A 21,289-nucleotide genomic window follows, 5' to 3' on the forward strand; every position below is an offset into this window, starting at 1 on the left:
TTCGGTATCCCGTCCAACCCTGGAGCCTTGCGGCTCTTGAGTTCCCCGACCGCCCGGCGGATCTCCTCCGCCGTAACCCGAGGCACGTCCTCGCCTCCAGGTTCCCTTATAGCCCATCTGACTCTTTCCTTCGTCGGGAACAGCTCGTCCACCTTCCGAAGCATTTCTGCTTCTGGGAGGTGGCTTTTCCTGAGGTGTCCAAGTTTCCCGGCCACGATCTTATACCCCAGACCCCAGACATCCGACTCAAGGTCAGCACACAACCTCCTCCACGACTCCCTCTTTGCATTCCTTACGGACACCTTGAGGGCCTTTCTTGCCTCTTTCAGCTCCTCCTCTACCCTTTCCCATTCGCTTGCATCACGCCTAACTCTCTCTCTCGTAACCCGTCTCCGGGCCCTCACACACTCTCTCCTCTTTTCTGCAACCTCTTCATTCCACCAGTACGCAGCCTTTCGCGTCCCACTTCGACCGACATTCTTCTTGCGAAGACATACATCGCAGACGTGACTGATCTCCTTCACTATTCGTTCTGGATCATCAGCCACGTCCGTGCCCCTTCTGTCCGCCACGTACTGCCGCAATTTCTCCAATCCACTAGGATTCACTATCCAACCTTTCTTACTCTCTCCCTGTAAATCGGCTCTTGGTGCCCCTCCTCCTCCTCGTATGGAGAAGGAGACGTACCGGTGCCCACTCCCACTCTCCGTTTCACTTTCCACTCGCCACTCTTCGACCATGCCTGACGCAATCGCACCAGCCATAGTTACGTCAATCAGTGACCTCCCGTTCCGGTTCCCGAAGGTCCACTCCCCTCCATGATTAAGGGGGGAGAACTCACCCGCGTCTAAAAACTCATCCAGTAACAGGCCGTAGGCATTCCGCGCCCGGGAGCCGAAACGCCCACTCTTAGCATTTAGGTCCCCAGCAATGAGAACCCTCCTGCCGTCCAGACCCCGCACGTACCCCTCTAACCTGCTGAGAAAGGCTTCAAATTGTGCCCTCCCCTTGTTCGGCGAGAAGTACGCCGAAACCAGCGTAAGCCATCCCAGCTCCACGGCCACAAATCCCCGCCCCCTATGGATTGACTTCGCCTCCACATGGTTGGCTAGCCATATGAAAGCGTCATCGCACCGATCCCGGATTTCATTTCCCGCCGCTTTGTTCGGTTCTTGTCCCAGTACAACGTCGACGCCTCTCTCTCTGATAACCTGGTGCAGTAGGTCGGTAGCCACCCGTTTCCTGTCCAGGTTAATCTGGAGGCATCTGAGTTCTCTGATATCCGGAGCCATGACCTCGTTCACAACTCATTCGCAACACACACAAGTCTTTCGTTCATCCAGACACACGCACACACACGCGCACACAACTCACCTGCCTAGTCCTCCGCGTCGCCGCCGTCCGGTCCCGGCTGATCGGCGCACTCTGCCTCTTCCTCGGGCTCCATCCTTTCCTCGGTGGAGGATGGGGAGCGGCAACCACTTTCCGCACTCCGATCCCTCCCCCTCTCAGGAGGAGGGAGGGATCGTGTGTCTTCCCACTCTCTTTCCCTCTCTTCCTCCCCGTCCTTGGGCGGAGAGGAAGATCGGGTCACGCGCGCACCTCTATCCCTTTCTCTTTTCCTCCCTCCTCCCGAGGAGGGAGGGCCAGACGTTGCACCCCTATTGGGCACCTTCTCCCCCGCCCCGCCCTTAGGCGGAGAGGTAGAGCGGTCGCCCTTCCTATTTGTTTTCGCCTGCAAGGGCGCGGACTTGATAGCCCTTTTGGCTCCTCCCCCACAGTTTGGACCACCCGCGCTGTGGCCGTCCGCATCGCAGAGGGGGCAGTACCGGGAGTTCTTACACTCCGCGGCCCTGTGCCCCTCCTTGGCGCATCTGGCGCACAGGCGTGTCCTATCCACGCCCTTGCATGATCCGGCCTTATGGCCCTCGCCCCAACAGCGGTAGCAGCGTCCGGAGTCTCTCAGTTCCCTTAGTCGGCATTTGCTGATGCCAACCCGGACTTCGGTGACTTTCCGGGCCCTGCCCACCGCCTCGTCCCCCCCAATGATTCGAAGGGTGGCGGTTTGGCAGCCTCCGAAGCTTTTGCGCAAGCCGACCAATTTGACTTGGCCCGGCGCAAGCGCGGCCGCGGAAGCTACCGCCCCTACCACCTCCTCTCCGGTCGCAATGGCGTCCAGGTTCGTCACCCGGAAGGTGACGGACCTGGATCCAAGCCCCGTTCTTGTCCGCCCCGCCCCCAATCCCCGGTCGAGGATGGAGCGGATCTCTTCCCCCTCTTTTTCTCCCCCCTTTGGCAGCACCAGGAGGAGCTCGCCGTTGCGGGTCTCCCTAACGCTGCCAATGTCCACTTGCGTCTGGCTCTCCGCCACCAGCGCGCGCACCTTTTTTAGGGTTTCCCCGTAGGTGGCGCCCTTCTCTTTCGAGACAAACACCACCTCTTCATCCCTTCTACCTCCGCCCCGTTGGACGGGCGCAGGAGGGACGGCACCCCCTTCTGTCTTCCCCGTATATACGATTACCGTCAGGCCGTCATCCCGATCCATGGCCGCCATCTCGACCAGACGCCTAAATTCCCAGGGGTTCGCCCCAGGAACCATCGGGATAACGACTCGAGTTCTCCCCTCCCTCTCCATTGTTATGAAAAGCGCCCGGAGTGCTCCGAACACTTCTCTTGGGCCCGTGCTCTTCAATTTCTTGAAGAACACGTGCCTCTCCTTAGTTTCGAGCGCCCCCCTCCTGCGCATCGTGCACGATTGGCGCAAGAAGGGAACTCCCTCCCCCCCACCTTCACACTCGGCGTCGTCCAGCTCTCCCAGTTCCGGAAAGAGTTGAAGGACCCTCCCCCTGAGAGGGCTAGACTCCGCCCCCACAATGACACCCAGATCCGCCCCGTACCCGTGTTGTAACGGATCCCCTTGGCGGACCTCGGTGGCAGTATACATCCCCGCGTCCCACTGCTCCTTCAGAGCATCGGACAGCCTGTCGTCTTTGACAAGCTGTCCGATCCTGAGTCTTTGGAGTTCCCCCCTCATCTGCTCCTCCGTCTCGGTCTGGCAACCGACCGAGGCAGTAGAGCAGCCTCTCCCCTCTTTTCCCTCCCCCTGTCCAGTTCGTCCGTCAGTCCTCGTGTCCGTCTCCATTGTCACTTCGTCCACCTGTTCATACCGGTGCTCGTCAAGCCACTGCTTTACGATGTTCCGGTTGAACAAGTCAGTCTGTTTGCGCATCCTCCCCGTGATCTCCTTGATGTCCCGTTGAGTATTGCGCTCAATCTTCCCCTCGAGCTCGGTGACTAGCATCTCAATCTGGCCTATGGCCTCGATGATGGTGAGAATCTCCGAGCTCTCCTTCCTCTTATACGCCCCTCCTCCGGAGAGAGGGGACGTGTCTCCCACCTTTCGTTTCGTCCCAGTCGTCGTCGCGGTCGTCATCGTCACCTCCTCGTCTCTTCCTCGCACGCTGAAGTAGCCCATGGAGGGGTCCGAAGGACGCCTCTCCATGAACTGTCTCCGCGTACGGGTTAAGCGTGAGTGCCCCCCCCCAGAATCCGTGGGGGCAGCGCCGGCCACCGGGGCTCTCACCCGGTCGGAGCCAGCGACGGGATTTTTACCCGCCTGGGGTACAATATTACCCTCATCGCTCATCCTCATGGTTTTTTTTGTGCCTCTCTTTGTTTTACGTCTCCCCGGTCCGCCGCCTCCTCCCGTTCCCGGCAAGAGTCGGCAGCCCGACGGCCGTACTAAGCCCCCCCACCACGACAAGGTGGAGACACCACGGGGGGGAACCTGAACTAACCTGAACTAACCTGAACTAACCTGAACTAACCTGAACTAACCTGAACTAACCTGAACTAACCTGAACTAACCTGAACTAACCTGAACTAACCTGAACTAACCTGAACTAACCTGAACTAACCTGAACTAACCTGAACTAACCTGAACTAACCTGAACTAACCTGAACTAACCTGAACTAACCTGAACTAACCTGAACTAACCTGAACTAACCTGAACTAACCTGAACTAACCTGAACTAACCTGAACTAACCTGAACTAACCTGAACTAACCTGAACTAACCTGAACTAACCTGAACTAACCTGAACTAACCTGAACTAACCTGAACTAACCTGAACTAACCTGAACTAACCTGAACTAACCTGAACTAACCTGAACTAACCTGAACTAACCTGAACTAACCTGAACTAACCTGAACTAACCTGAACTAACCTGAACTAACCTGAACTAACCTGAACTAACCTGAACTAACCTGAACTAACCTGAACTAACCTGAACTAACCTGAACTAACCTGAACTAACCTGAACTAACCTGAACTAACCTGAACTAACCTGAACTAACCTGAACTAACCTGAACTAACCTGAACTAACCTGAACTAACCTGAACTAACCTGAACTAACCTGAACTAACCTGAACTAACCTGAACTAACCTGAACTAACCTGAACTAACCTGAACTAACCTGAACTAACCTGAACTAACCTGAACTAACCTGAACTAACCTGAACTAACCTGAACTAACCTGAACTAACCTGAACTAACCTGAACTAACCTGAACTAACCTGAACTAACCTGAACTAACCTGAACTAACCTGAACTAACCTGAACTAACCTGAACTAACCTGAACTAACCTGAACTAACCTGAACTAACCTGAACTAACCTGAACTAACCTGAACTAACCTGAACTAACCTGAACTAACCTGAACTAACCTGAACTAACCTGAACTAACCTGAACTAACCTGAACTAACCTGAACTAACCTGAACTAACCTGAACTAACCTGAACTAACCTGAACTAACCTGAACTAACCTGAACTAACCTGAACTAACCTGAACTAACCTGAACTAACCTGAACTAACCTGAACTAACCTTTTTTTTTTTTTTTTTTTTTTTTTTTTTTTTTTTTTTTTTTTTTTTTTTTTTTTTTTTTTTTATAGAGGTAGGGGAAATGCATTTACGCACTTCCGCCAGGCCGTTGATGTTCTGTTGGTAAATCGACCTGGCTGTGTGGGGCTCCGGTGTACAGCAAAAAATGCCGACTACCCACTAAAACCCCCTTCCTCTCTTCCACCGTATGTTACTCCCCCGGAACCACCTTTCGGTATTACTTCGGGGGAGCGGTGGGAACCGTGGGAACATATTTCCCGGCCGCTATTCGGCCCCTTCCACCTCCCCGCCGACGCGGGGGACCAAGCTTCCATTCCTCCTCCTTTCGTTCTCTTTCACGCCCTTCGCCTTCATGATTCTCTCACACAATCTTTCGAATGAGTCCCATTTAGACTCACTCGCTACTATTTCTCTGCCAATTGCGTTTCGGTCCAGGTTGAGGCCGCCCTCACGGGCCGCAACGCGATCGGCCTCCCACTCAGGACACTCCCACAGCGTATGCGCAGGAGTGTCGCACACACCCTCTGTCTCGTTCCCGCAGAACCAGCAGTGGTCACTACGCTCGACGCCTATGCGCCGCAGATACTTCCCGAACACCCCGTGCCCAGTCAGCACCTGCGACACCGCGTAACCGGGCTTCCCCCATGCGCACTCGGACCACTTCCTGATGCTGGGTACGAAGACCTTCATCCACCCGTCATAAAGCGCCCATTCTTTCTCCCACTCGCTCATAACCCACTCTGCCACATTACTCGCACTTTCACCTTCTGCTTTCATGCACCTTTCTCTTACTCTCAATCTGATCGGCGGGATTTTGGCCAGTGCCATCACCGCCGCGCCCGGTGCCGTCCTGTAAGCACAAGCCACCCTAAGAGCGAGCATGCGGTTTGCCCTCTCCAGGATGCCTTTGTACTTCCGGTAAGCCATCTCCGATTGCCAAATCGGAGCGGCGTAAAGCAGGGCTGACGATGCCGCCATAACCATGACCCTCCGCCTCTCATAACTGAGCCCGTTCACACGGGGGAGGATTCCTTCCAGTTTCTGGACGATCCTCCCCACCTTGTCGACAGTTCGGCGGACGTGCTCCCCGAAACGAGCGTTCCTGCCGAACCACACCCCTAGGTACTTCACGCATTCCGCCGTGTCATACCTCACTTCGTCCACCGTCAGTCCCATACTTATCAGCTTGCGCCGTCCGGCCAAGAGCACCATCTCGGTCTTATCGGTCGCCATGCTAAGGCCCTTCCTACGGAACGTGTCGGCGACCAGTTCCATAGCCCGCCTGACTCTCGCTTCCAGGATTTCCCCGTTCTTTGCCTCCACGACTAACGCCAGGTCGTCCGCGTATGCCACCGGAGTGACACCCTTTGGATACCCCACCGTCAGCATTTCGTCGTAAAACAGGTTCCACAAAACGGGACCCAGAACGGACCCCTGAGGAACCCCACACGACAGCTCGCGAACCTCCCCGTTAGGCAACTCCAGAAATCGGTCCTGCAAGTAAGATTGCACCAAGTCAATCAGGTACCTGCTCACGTGTGACCTCCTCATCACCTCGACGATGAGGTCCCACGGTGCCGTGTTGAACGCGTTCTTAACATCGATTGTTACCATAACGCAGAAGCCCGCGTGCGTGTAACTCTTCCCCCTGATCGTCTCTACTATCCGCATGACCGCCCGCATGGCGTCCATGGTGCTCCTGCCTTTCAGAAACCCAAACTGACGTTCGCAAATCATGCCGCGTGCAGTCGCTTCTTCCAGCAGTCTGGTCTTGATCACCTTTTCAACCACCTTCCCGAGTCCGTCAATAAGACAGATGGGCCGGTAGCTGGGCTCCGCGTCCGGATCTCGCTTCGGTTTCTCCACCAGGACCAGTCGAGCCCTCTTCCAGGCCTTGGGGAACGCGCCCGAGGTCAAGATGCGATTAACGCAGCCGGCCATACCCTGGGGCACTGCCCCAAGATATAGCTTCAAGACCTCGTTCGGTATCCCGTCCAACCCTGGAGCCTTGCGGCTCTTGAGTTCCCCGACCGCCCGGCGGATCTCCTCCGCCGTAACCCGAGGCACGTCCTCGCCTCCAGGTTCCCTTATAGCCCATCTGACTCTTTCCTTCGTCGGGAACAGCTCGTCCACCTTCCGAAGCATTTCTGCTTCTGGGAGGTGGCTTTTCCTGAGGTGTCCAAGTTTCCCGGCCACGATCTTATACCCCAGACCCCAGACATCCGACTCAAGGTCAGCACACAACCTCCTCCACGACTCCCTCTTTGCATTCCTTACGGACACCTTGAGGGCCTTTCTTGCCTCTTTCAGCTCCTCCTCTACCCTTTCCCATTCGCTTGCATCACGCCTAACTCTCTCTCTCGTAACCCGTCTCCGGGCCCTCACACACTCTCTCCTCTTTTCTGCAACCTCTTCATTCCACCAGTACGCAGCCTTTCGCGTCCCACTTCGACCGACATTCTTCTTGCGAAGACATACATCGCAGACGTGACTGATCTCCTTCACTATTCGTTCTGGATCATCAGCCACGTCCGTGCCCCTTCTGTCCGCCACGTACTGCCGCAATTTCTCCAATCCACTAGGATTCACTATCCAACCTTTCTTACTCTCTCCCTGTAAATCGGCTCTTGGTGCCCCTCCTCCTCCTCGTATGGAGAAGGAGACGTACCGGTGCCCACTCCCACTCTCCGTTTCACTTTCCACTCGCCACTCTTCGACCATGCCTGACGCAATCGCACCAGCCATAGTTACGTCAATCAGTGACCTCCCGTTCCGGTTCCCGAAGGTCCACTCCCCTCCATGATTAAGGGGGGAGAACTCACCCGCGTCTAAAAACTCATCCAGTAACAGGCCGTAGGCATTCCGCGCCCGGGAGCCGAAACGCCCACTCTTAGCATTTAGGTCCCCAGCAATGAGAACCCTCCTGCCGTCCAGACCCCGCACGTACCCCTCTAACCTGCTGAGAAAGGCTTCAAATTGTGCCCTCCCCTTGTTCGGCGAGAAGTACGCCGAAACCAGCGTAAGCCATCCCAGCTCCACGGCCACAAATCCCCGCCCCCTATGGATTGACTTCGCCTCCACATGGTTGGCTAGCCATATGAAAGCGTCATCGCACCGATCCCGGATTTCATTTCCCGCCGCTTTGTTCGGTTCTTGTCCCAGTACAACGTCGACGCCTCTCTCTCTGATAACCTGGTGCAGTAGGTCGGTAGCCACCCGTTTCCTGTCCAGGTTAATCTGGAGGCATCTGAGTTCTCTGATATCCGGAGCCATGACCTCGTTCACAACTCATTCGCAACACACACAAGTCTTTCGTTCATCCAGACACACGCACACACACGCGCACACAACTCACCTGCCTAGTCCTCCGCGTCGCCGCCGTCCGGTCCCGGCTGATCGGCGCACTCTGCCTCTTCCTCGGGCTCCATCCTTCCCTCGGTGGAGGATGGGGAGCGGCAACCACTTTCCGCACTCCGATCCCTCCCCCTCTCAGGAGGAGGGAGGGATCGTGTGTCTTCCCACTCTCTTTCCCTCTCTTCCTCCCCGTCCTTGGGCGGAGAGGAAGATCGGGTCACGCGCGCACCTCTATCCCTTTCTCTTTTCCTCCCTCCTCCCGAGGAGGGAGGGCCAGACGTTGCACCCCTATTGGGCACCTTCTCCCCCGCCCCGCCCTTAGGCGGAGAGGTAGAGCGGTCGCCCTTCCTATTTGTTTTCGCCTGCAAGGGCGCGGACTTGATAGCCCTTTTGGCTCCTCCCCCACAGTTTGGACCACCCGCGCTGTGGCCGTCCGCATCGCAGAGGGGGCAGTACCGGGAGTTCTTACACTCCGCGGCCCTGTGCCCCTCCTTGGCGCATCTGGCGCACAGGCGTGTCCTATCCACGCCCTTGCATGATCCGGCCTTATGGCCCTCGCCCCAACAGCGGTAGCAGCGTCCGGAGTCTCTCAGTTCCCTTAGTCGGCATTTGCTGATGCCAACCCGGACTTCGGTGACTTTCCGGGCCCTGCCCACCGCCTCGTCCCCCCCAATGATTCGAAGGGTGGCGGTTTGGCAGCCTCCGAAGCTTTTGCGCAAGCCGACCAATTTGACTTGGCCCGGCGCAAGCGCGGCCGCGGAAGCTACCGCCCCTACCACCTCCTCTCCGGTCGCAATGGCGTCCAGGTTCGTCACCCGGAAGGTGACGGACCTGGATCCAAGCCCCGTTCTTGTCCGCCCCGCCCCCAATCCCCGGTCGAGGATGGAGCGGATCTCTTCCCCCTCTTTTTCTCCCCCCTTTGGCAGCACCAGGAGGAGCTCGCCGTTGCGGGTCTCCCTAACGCTGCCAATGTCCACTTGCGTCTGGCTCTCCGCCACCAGCGCGCGCACCTTTTTTAGGGTTTCCCCGTAGGTGGCGCCCTTCTCTTTCGAGACAAACACCACCTCTTCATCCCTTCTACCTCCGCCCCGTTGGACGGGCGCAGGAGGGACGGCACCCCCTTCTGTCTTCCCCGTATATACAATTACCGTCAGGCCGTCATCCCGATCCATGGCCGCCATCTCGACCAGACGCCTAAATTCCCAGGGGTTCGCCCCAGGAACCATCGGGATAACGACTCGAGTTCTCCCCTCCCTCTCCATTGTTATGAAAAGCGCCCGGAGTGCTCCGAACACTTCTCTTGGGCCCGTGCTCTTCAATTTCTTGAAGAACACGTGCCTCTCCTTAGTTTCGAGCGCCCCCCTCCTGCGCATCGTGCACGATTGGCGCAAGAAGGGAACGCCCTCCCCCCAACCTTCACACTCGGCGTCGTCCAGCTCTCCCAGTTCCGGAAAGAGTTGAAGGACCCTCCCCCTGAGAGGGCTAGACTCCGCCCCCACAATGACACCCAGATCCGCCCCGTACCCGTGTTGTAACGGATCCCCTTGGCGGACCTCGGTGGCAGTATACATCCCCGCGTCCCACTGCTCCTTCAGAGCATCGGACAGCCTGTCGTCTTTGACAAGCTGTCCGATCCTGAGTCTTTGGAGTTCCCCCCTCATCTGCTCCTCCGTCTCGGTCTGGCAACCGACCGAGGCAGTAGAGCAGCCTCTCCCCTCTTTTCCCTCCCCCTGTCCAGTTCGTCCGTCAGTCTTCGTGTCCGTCTCCATTGTCATTTTGTCCACTTGTTCATACCGGTGCTCGTCAAGCCACTGCTTTACGATGTTCCGGTTGAACAAGTCAGTCTGTTTGCGCATCTTCCCCGTGATCTCCTTGATGTCCCGTTGAGTATTGCGCTCAATCTTCCCCTCGAGCTCGGTGACTAGCATCTCAATCTGGCCTATGGCCTCGATGATGGTGAGAATCTCCGAGCTCTCCTTCCTCTTATACGCCCCTCCTCCGGAGAGAGGGGACGTGTCTCCCACCTTTCGTTTCGTCCCAGTCGTCGTCGCGGTCGTCATCGTCACCTCCTCGTCACTTCCTCGCACGCTGAAGTAGCCCATGGAGGGGTCCGAAGGACGCCTCTCCATGAACTGTCTCCGCGTACGGGTTAAGCGTGAGTGCCCCCCCCCAGAATCCGTGGGGGCAGCGCCGGCCACCGGGGCTCTCACCCGGTCGGAGCCAGCGACGGGATTTTTACCCGCCTGGGGTACAATATTACCCTCATCGCTCATCCTCATGGTTTTTTGTGCCTCTCTTTGTTTTACGTCTCCCCGGTCCGCCGCCTCCTCCCGTTCCCGGCAAGAGTCGGCAGCCCGACGGCCGTACTAAGCCCCCCCACCACGACAAGGTGGAGACACCACGGGGGGGAACCTGAACTAACCTGAACTAACCTGAACTAACCTGAACTAACCTGAACTAACCTGAACTAACCTGAACTAACCTGAACTAACCTGAACTAACCTGAACTAACCTGAACTAACCTGAACTAACCTGAACTAACCTGAACTAACCTGAACTAACCTGAACTAACCTGAACTAACCTGAACTAACCTGAACTAACCTGAACTAACCTGAACTAACCTGAACTAACCTGAACTAACCTGAACTAACCTGAACTAACCTGAACTAACCTGAACTAACCTGAACTAACCTGAACTAACCTGAACTAACCTGAACTAACCTGAACTAACCTGAACTAACCTGAACTAACCTGAACTAACCTGAACTAACCTGAACTAACCTGAACTAACCTGAACTAACCTGAACTAACCTGAACTAACCTGAACTAACCTGAACTAACCTGAACTAACCTGAACTAACCTGAACTAACCTGAACTAACCTGAACTAACCTGAACTAACCTGAACTAACCTGAACTAACCTGAACTAACCTGAACTAACCTGAACTAACCTGAACTAACCTGAACTAACCTGAACTAACCTGAACTAACCTGAACTAACCTGAACTAACCTGAACTAACCTGAACTAACCTGAACTAACCTGAACTAACCTGAACTAACCTGAACTAACCTGAACTAACCTGAACTAACCTGAACTAACCTGAACTAACCTGAACTAACCTGAACTAACCTGAACTAACCTGAACTAACCTGAACTAACCTGAACTAACCTGAACTAACCTGAACTAACCTGAACTAACCTGAACTAACCTGAACTAACCTGAACTAACCTGAACTAACCTGAACTAACCTGAACTAACCTGAACTAACCTGAACTAACCTGAACTAACCTGAACTAACCTGAACTAACCTGAACTAACCTGAACTAACCTGAACTAACCTGAACTAACCTGAACTAACCTGAACTAACCTGAACTAACCTGAACTAACCTGAACTAACCTGAACTAACCTGAACTAACCTGAACTAACCTGAACTAACCTGAACTAACCTGAACTAACCTGAACTAACCTGAACTAACCTGAACTAACCTGAACTAACCTGAACTAACCTGAACTAACCTGAACTAACCTGAACTAACCTGAACTAACCTGAACTAACCTGAACTAACCTGAACTAACCTGAACTAACCTGAACTAACCTGAACTAACCTGAACTAACCTGAACTAACCTGAACTAACCTTTTTTTTTTTTTTTTTTTTTTTTTTTTTTTTTTTTTTTTATAGAGGTAGGGGAAATGCATTTACGCACTTCCGCCAGGCCGTTGATGTTCTGTTGGTAAATCGACCTGGCTGTGTGGGGCTCCGGTGTACAGCAAAAATGCCGACTACCCACTAAAACCCCCTTCCTCTCTTCACCCGATTCCCCCCCGGAACCGCCGTTAGGCATTACTTCAGGGGGGGGGTGGTATGTTTTGGCTACGCCCCTCCTCCCGTAGACAGAGGCGGTGCCTTCTCCCTCCTATTACTTTCCTCCTGCCTTGCCCTTGCCAATGCCCTTCTAAAAACCTCGCATCTTCCCGATACCGTCCTATGTCCACTCTTCCCACAATTCACACACCTCTCCTCCTCCCTACACTCCTGTCTTAAATGTCCTTCTCTTCCGCACACGAAGCAACATCGCGCGCGGTCCTCTCCCCTACAATTCCTCGCCACATGGTCCAGTCCCCAGCATCTGAAACACCTTTCCACTTCCAGTCTTTTTTCCATTTGGCATCTATTGTACCCGATCCTAATATATGATTCCCTCAACAACGCCTCCGCCAATTTTTCCCCCACCGTAACCGTCACTGCCTGAGTGTCCCCCCAGTTTATCCTCATTTCCCCTACCACTATTTCTCCATCCTTCGCCTCAGGTATTCTCTCCTTTATGGCTTCCACCACTTCTTCCCTGGTCGCCGTAGCATCCATTCCCCTCACGTGTATTACAACACTCTTCCTCCCCGGTCCTACCATCCTCACACCAGTCCTCATTCTCTCCCGCACTGCCCTTTCTATCACCCTTACACTATCCTCCTGTTTGCCCATCAAAATCAACACTTCTCCCTCCCTTGTGGTTCTTATTCCCTTTACTTCCTTATTTTCTTCAAAATTCTTTATTGTTTCCTTTATCGTCCCTACTGTTTGTTCAACATCCACCATATACTTTCCCGTTTCTTTTTTTTTAACTATTAAGGCATATGTTCCCCTCTCTTTTTTTTGTTTCCCTTTTTCTCCCTTCCCTCTCTTTGTATATATTATTGTTTTTGTCTCCGTACCGTGAAAGATTCCCTCCGCCATCAATCTTAACCTTTTTGTTTTCACTTCCTCTATTTCGTGCAGTACTACCCTTTCCTCATTCCCCGTCTCTTTCCTCAGTTCCAACATCCTATTGAACAAGTCCTCCTCCTTCCCATTAAATTTCATTTTTATTATTTTCCTGTTCACCGGTTTAACCTCACTCCCAATTTTAATTTTGTTGTTCTGTTCTAATATCCCAAAACTTCCTGTTATTTCCGTAAGCTCCGGAAATCTCCTAACGTATTCTCCCTGTATTCCACCCCCCGTCTCTTCATCCTTTGTCCCAACGATCACCACCCTAGTTCCGGCATCCCTTATGTCCACTGGGTTCCCTTCCCTAACTTCCGTGTTTTCATACTCCTCTTCCCTCCATCCTCTTCCCACCAGCTCCAGATACTCCCCATAATTATTTACCCTTTCCATACCACCTACTTGTATCCCGATTCCCATTCCTTCCAGCCCTTCTGTTTGTACCTCTGTGTCTATCAGTATTTTTTCGTTTTCTTCAAATTTATGTTTGTCTAAGAATTCTCTTATTATGTTTCCATTAATATTACTTATTTGTTTTTCTAACTTTGTAGTAATCTCTTTTATTTCCTTTTTAGTATTATTTTCGATGTATTTCCTTAAGTTGCCCACCAGGCTCGTAATTGCTCTGATAGACTCCGAAAGTACAAACACCTCGGGGCTCTCTCTCCTTTTGTACACAGACCTTCCTTCCCCTTCCTCTCTTTTCCTTTTCCTGTCATCCTCACTCCTAGTTCTCCTACTCCCCTCCTGTATTCTACTTTTCACTCTATCGACCGCATTCTCCATCCTTCCCCTATTCCTTGTAACCGATCTTTCCTCTTCCTCATCCCAAACCAAATCGATGGAGCGCCTCCTTCCTTCCTCCCCGTACGCAAAGTGGGTCTGGCCCCCCCCAGAATCCATGGGGCCTGCACCGGCAACCGGGGCTTGCACCCGGTCTGAACCGGTGGCGGGACTGACACCCGCCTGGGGTACTATGTTTTGTAACTCACTACTCATTGTACCTCTTGTTGTGTCTCTCTTTGTCCGGTCCCTCTCCCAGGACCCGTCCGGCACGGTTGCACCCACCGGCATGGCTCCTGGGGTCGCAGGGACCCTCAAGCCCTCCCACCACGTCAAGGTGGAGACACCTCGGGAGGGAACCTGAACTAACCTGAACTAACCTGAACTAACCTGAACTAACCTGAACTAACCTGAACTAACCTGAACTAACCTGAACTAACCTGAACTAACCTGAACTAACCTGAACTAACCTGAACTAACCTGAACTAACCTGAACTAACCTGAACTAACCTGAACTAACCTGAACTAACCTGAACTAACCTGAACTAACCTGAACTAACCTGAACTAACCTGAACTAACCTGAACTAACCTGAACTAACCTGAACTAACCTGAACTAACCTGAACTAACCTGAACTAACCTGAACTAACCTGAACTAACCTGAACTAACCTGAACTAACCTGAACTAACCTGAACTAACCTGAACTAACCTGAACTAACCTGAACTAACCTGAACTAACCTGAACTAACCTGAACTAACCTGAACTAACCTGAACTAACCTGAACTAACCTGAACTAACCTGAACTAACCTGAACTAACCTGAACTAACCTGAACTAACCTGAACTAACCTGAACTAACCTGAACTAACCTGAACTAACCTGAACTAACCTGAACTAACCTGAACTAACCTGAACTAACCTGAACTAACCTGAACTAACCTGAACTAACCTGAACTAACCTGAACTAACCTGAACTAACCTGAACTAACCTGAACTAACCTGAACTAACCTGAACTAACCTGAACTAACCTGAACTAACCTGAACTAACCTGAACTAACCTGAACTAACCTGAACTAACCTGAACTAACCTGAACTAACCTGAACTAACCTGAACTAACCTGAACTAACCTGAACTAACCTGAACTAACCTGAACTAACCTGAACTAACCTGAACTAACCTGAACTAACCTGAACTAACCTGAACTAACCTGAACTAACCTGAACTAACCTGAACTAACCTGAACTAACCTGAACTAACCTGAACTAACCTGAACTAACCTGAACTAACCTGAACTAACCTGAACTAACCTGAACTAACCTGAACTAACCTGAACTAACCTGAACTAACCTGAACTAACCTGAACTAACCTGAACTAACCTGAACTAACCTGAACTAACCTGAACTAACCTGAACTAACCTGAACTAACCTGAACTAACCTGAACTAACCTGAACTAACCTGAACTAACCTGAACTAACCTGAACTAACCTGAACTAACCTGAACTAACCTGAACTAACCTGAACTAACCTGAACTAACCTGAACTAACCTGAACTAACCTGAACTAACCTGAACTAACCTGAACTAACCTGAACTAACCTGAACTAACCTGAACTAACCTGAACTAACCTGAACTAACCTGAACTAACCTGAACTAACCTGAACTAACCTGAACTAACCTGAACTAACCTGAACTAACCTGAACTAACCTGAACTAACCTGAACTAACCTGAACTAACCTGAACTAACCTGAACTAACCTGAACTAACCTGAACTAACCTGAACTAACCTGAACTAACCTGAACTAACCTGAACTAACCTGAACTAACCTGAACTAACCTGAACTAACCTGAACTAACCTGAACTAACCTGAACTAACCTGAACTAACCTGAACTAACCTGAACTAACCTGAACTAACCTGAACTAACCTGAACTAACCTGAACTAACCTGAACTAACCTGAACTAACCTGAACTAACCTGAACTAACCTGAACTAACCTGAACTAACCTGAACTAACCTGAACTAACCTGAACTAACCTGAACTAACCTGAACTAACCTGAACTAACCTGAACTAACCTGAACTAACCTGAACTAACCTGAACTAACCTGAACTAACCTGAACTAACCTGAACTAACCTGAACTAACCTGAACTAACCTGAACTAACCTGAACTAACCTGAACTAACCTGAACTAACCTGAACTAACCTGAACTAACCTGAACTAACCTGAACTAACCTGAACTAACCTGAACTAACCTGAACTAACCTGAACTAACCTGAACTAACCTGAACTAACCTGAACTAACCTGAACTAACCTGAACTAATCCTTTATATGATACCGAAATATGTTGTTAAAAACACTAGAAAACCACTATGAAATTACTAGAAAACCCGAGAAGTATCGCTAAAATCAGTAACAAACCCGAAAGAATCCTACAAAATATCCTAATTCTTTATGAAATACTCTCAAGTTGTATCAAAAACACTAGAAAACTACTTTGAAACTATGAGAAAACCCGAGAAGTATCTCTGAAAATAGGAACAAACCCGAGAAGTTTACTAGAAATGTAAGAAATAGTCTCCCAATATCCTAGCAAACCCGAGAGAATCCTACAAAATATCCTAATTCTTTATGAAATACTCTCAAGTTGTATCAGAAACACTAGAAAACTACTCTGAAATTCCTAGAAAACCCGAGAAGTATCTCTGAAAATAGGAACAAACCCGAGAAATAGGCAGAAACTACTATGAAATTTACTAGAAAATTCGAAAAGTGTCTTAAGTATCCTAACAAACCCGAGAGAATACTACAAAATATCCTAATTCTTTATAAAAATACTCTATGATGTTGTTAAAAACACTAGAAAACCACTCTGAAATTACTAGAAAACCCGAGAATTATATCTAAAATCAGTAACAAACCCGAGAAATAGGCAGAAACTACTATGAAATTTACTAGAAAACTCGAAAAAGTGTCTTAAGTATCCTAACAAACCCGAGAGAAGCATAGAAAAGTACAAGAAATATACGAAGAAATAGAAAAGTTGTTTGTACCCGGTTAGTTCAGATCTCCTTTGTCATTTTCAGAAACAAGAAAAGTAGGAAATTATGAAAATATAAGCAAACTCGAGAAAATCTACAAAATCCTAGAAAAGTACAAAGAAACACAAAAGTGTCTAAATCCGAAATAATCTCAATATCCTAACACACCCGAGAGAAGCATAGAAAAGTACAAGAAATATACGAAGAAACAGAAAAGTTGTTTGTACTCGGTTAGTTCAGATCTCCTTTGTCCTTTTAAGAAACAAGAAAATATAAGCACACCCGAGAGAATCCTAGAAAAGTACAAAGAAACACAAAAGTGTCTAAATCCGAAATAATCTCAATATCCTAACACACCCGAGAGAAGCATAGAAAAGTACAAGAAATATACGAAGAAACAGAAAAGTTGTTTGTACTCGGTTAGTTCAGATCTCCCTTGTTCTATAAGAAACGCTAGAAAAGGGAAAAGTGAAAAGTGTGTCTTAATATCCTAGCAAACCCGAGAGAAGCATAGAAAAGTACAATATACAAAAAAAAAAAATCAAGTGTCTATACTCGGTTAGTTTAGGTCTCCTTTGTTATTTTTTAAGAAACACAAGAAATGTAGAAGTATCTAAATATCCTAATCCTTTATATGATACCGAAATATGTTGTTAAAAACACTAGAAAACCACTATGAAATTACTAGAAAACCCGAGAAGTATCGCTAAAATCAGTAACAAACCCGAAAGAATCCTACAAAATATCCTAATTCTTTATGAAATACTCTCAAGTTGTATCAAAAACACTAGAAAACTACTTTGAAACTATGAGAAAACCCGAGAAGTATCTCTGAAAATAGGAACAAACCCGAGAAGTTTACTAGAAATGTAAGAAATAGTCTCCCAATATCCTAGCAAACCCGAGAGAATCCTACAAAATATCCTAATTCTTTATGAAATACTCTCAAGTTGTATCAGAAACACTAGAAAACTACTCTGAAATTCCTAGAAAACCCGAGAAGTATCTCTGAAAATAGGAACAAACCCGAGAAATAGGCAGAAACTACTATGAAATTTACTAGAAAATTCGAAAAGTGTCTTAAGTATCCTAACAAACCCGAGAGAATACTACAAAATATCCTAATTCTTTATAAAAATACTCTATGATGTTGTTAAAAACACTAGAAAACCACTCTGAAATTACTAGAAAACCCGAGAATTATATCTAAAATCAGTAACAAACCCGAGAAATAGGCAGAAACTACTATGAAATTTACTAGAAAACTCGAAAAAGTGTCTTAAGTATCCTAACAAACCCGAGAGAAGCATAGAAAAGTACAAGAAATATACGAAGAAATAGAAAAGTTGTTTGTACCCGGTTAGTTCAGATCTCCTTTGTCATTTTCAGAAACAAGAAAAGTAGGAAATTATGAAAATATAAGCAAACTCGAGAAAATCTACAAAATCCTAGAAAAGTACAAAGAAACACAAAAGTGTCTAAATCCGAAATAATCTCAATATCCTAACACACCCGAGAGAAGCATAGAAAAGTACAAGAAATATACGAAGAAACAGAAAAGTTGTTTGTACTCGGTTAGTTCAGATCTCCTTTGTCCTTTTAAGAAACAAGAAAATATAAGCACACCCGAGAGAATCCTAGAAAAGTACAAGAAACACACAAAAGTGTCTTAATCCGAAATAATCTCTAATGTACCAAGTTTCTAAAATTACCAAGAAACACAGAAAAGAGTCCTTTTTTTTTTCTAGTTTACACTCGGTTAGTTCGGATCTCCTTTGTTATTTTTTAAGAAACACAAGAAATGTAGAAGTATCTAAATATCCTCATCCTTTATGAAACACTCTAAAGTTGTATGAAAACACAGTTAAAACTACTTTGAAAATACTAGCAAACCCGAGAAGTTACTAGAAAAAGTAAGAAAAGTATCCCAAAATCGTTACAAATCCGAGAGACTTACTAGAAAAATGTAAAATAATCCCTCAAAAATCTCAGAAACTAGAAAATGTTCAAGTCTCTACGAATCACACACCGAAAAGTATCTCAAATTTCCTAGAAGCTCGAAAAAGTATGTTACAGTCGGTTAGTCTTGTTCTTTAAGAAAAATGTCAAAATCCGAAATAGTCTACGAATCATAGCAAACTACAAGAAATATACAAAAGTACCTAAATCTACGAAGAAACAGAAAAAGTGTTTGTACTCGGTTAGTTCAGATCTCTCTTGTTCTATAAGAAACGCTAAGAAAGAGTGAAAAGTATCTAAATTCACGAAGTTTAGTTCAGATCTCCTTTGTCCTTTTCGGAAACGAGAAAAGTAGGAAACCGTGAAAATATAAGCAAATCCTACAAAATATCCTAATCCTTTATGAAATACCTAAATATGTTGTGAAAACACTAGAAAAAATAAGAAATAGTCTCTCCTAATCTAAGCAAACCCGAGAGACTTACTAGAAAAGGGAAAAAAAAAAAGTCTCCACGGATCGTAAGAATCTAAGAAACACAGTAAAGTATCTCGATTCGTCAAGAAAGTGTTATAAGAATCCTAGCTAACTTGAGAAATATACTAGAAGACGTAAAAAAAAGTACAAAGACGCATAAAAATATCCTAATTCGTAATAATCCGACACTGAAGTTCTAAGAAACACTAGAAATACCCAAATCCTACTCAAAATATATAAAATCCGAGAGACGCCAGAAAAAGTAAAAAAGTCTACGAATCCTAGCTAACACAGGAAAATCATACGAAGAAAGAAAGAGTGTTTATAATCGGTTAGTTTTGTTCTTTAAGAAAAAATGTCAAAAACAGTCAAGTATCTAATTATCCTAGCAAGTCCTAGAAAAGTACGAGGAAACACAAAAGTATCCTAATCCTTCAAGAAATACTAAATTATGTTGTTAAAAATCACTAGAAAACTCGACAAGTCTCTCAAAATCAGTACAAACCCGAGAGAGAGAGAGAAGCATAGAAAAGTACAAGAAATCTACAAAAAATCAAGTGTCTATACTCGGTTAGTTTAGGTCTCCTTTGTTGTCTTAATCCGAAATGATCTCTAAATATCCTAGCTAACGCGAAGTCATATAAAAGCACAAAGAATGTACGAAGTATCCTAAATCCTTTTTCTAGTTTATACTCGGTTAGTTCAGATTTCTCTTTAGTCTTTAAGAAACATAAAAAATGTCGAAGTACCTAAATATCTTATCAAACTCAAAAAATCCTATAAGAATACCAGAAACATACAAAAGTGTCTAAATCTACGAAGTTACAGAAAAGTTGTTTTTACTCGATTAGTTCAGATCTCTCTTTAGTCTTTAAGAAAACACAAGAAATGTAAAAGTCTCCACGAATCGTTACAAATCCAAGAAAAGCACAAAAATGTCTAAAAGTACAGTTACTCAAAGAAATATCTCAAATTACAAAAAAGTGTTTGTACTCGGTTAGTTCGGATCTCCTTTGTCATTTTTTAAAAAACACTAGGAAAGTGAAAAGTATCTCAATATCCTAGCAAATCCGATCGAAAGTTCCGTAAAGTACACTAGAAATCCTAGAAAACTACTCTAATTATATGAGGAAACACGAAAAGTATCAGTACAATCCTGACAAGTTACTGGAAAAAGTGAATAAAGTATCCAAGTCACTAAGAAACACAGAAAAAGAGTTCTTTTCTTCGTTATCGGTTAGTGTCGTCCTTTAAGAAAATACGAGAAATGTCGAAAATAATGTGTGATCGTGTAAAATCCACAAGATAATAATAAGTATAAGTTTCTGTAAAATAATAGAAAACACGAAAGTATCTCAAATCACACAAAAGAGTTCTTTCTTTTGTTTATAATCGGTTAGTTTAGGTCTCCTTTGTCATATTTAAGAAACACAAAAAATGTCCAAGTATCTAAATATCCTAATCCTGTATAATCCGACTCTGAAGTTATAAGAAACGCTCGAAAGAGTCATAATTTACTAAAATACAAGAAAAGACAATAAGAATCCCAATTCACTAAGAAACACAGAAAAGTATAAAAGTAGTCGGAAGCTGTGAAATCCCCAAGGAATTCAAAAAGTTCTCTTTTTTATTTTAGTTCCGGTTAGTTAAGATTTCTTTTGTTCTATAAGAAATCACACGAAATGTCGAAAAGTGTCTAATTCTAGAAATCCTTAAAAAATATCAAAAGTTACAAAAGTACAAGTTCCTGTACATTCCTAGAAATATAAGAAAGCGTCTAAATATCCTAGCAAATCCGAAAATCATCTCGATTACTAAGAATCACGAAAATATGAAATTCTCTACAAAAGACGAAAAGGATCTAAATTTACGAAGAATCGTAGAAATGCTAAAGTACCGTAAAATCCCTAAAAGTCTCAAAAATTACTAAGTTATTAAAAGTATGAAGAATCATAGGAAAGTGTTGTTTTAGTTAGTTAGTTCGGGTTTCCTTTGT

The 21,289-nt window shown here is 47.3% G+C and overlaps 1 protein-coding gene across 1 annotated transcript; it reads right to left on the reverse strand.

Annotated features, from left to right (window-relative positions):
• Positions 1-18: 18 nt before the first annotated feature.
• On the reverse strand, positions 19-1,292 carry LOC136419041 (uncharacterized; the record flags this gene model as incomplete). The annotated part of the gene is made up of 1 exon (XM_066405215.1): positions 19-1,292. A coding segment is annotated over exon 1 (1,274 nt), but the record flags the coding sequence as incomplete, so codon positions are not given.
• Positions 1,293-21,289: the final 19,997 nt, after the last annotated feature.

This window comes from Euwallacea similis, unplaced genomic scaffold (genome assembly GCF_039881205.1).
Source record: "Euwallacea similis isolate ESF13 unplaced genomic scaffold, ESF131.1 scaffold_60, whole genome shotgun sequence".
Lineage (NCBI taxonomy): Eukaryota > Metazoa > Arthropoda > Insecta > Coleoptera > Curculionidae > Euwallacea > Euwallacea similis.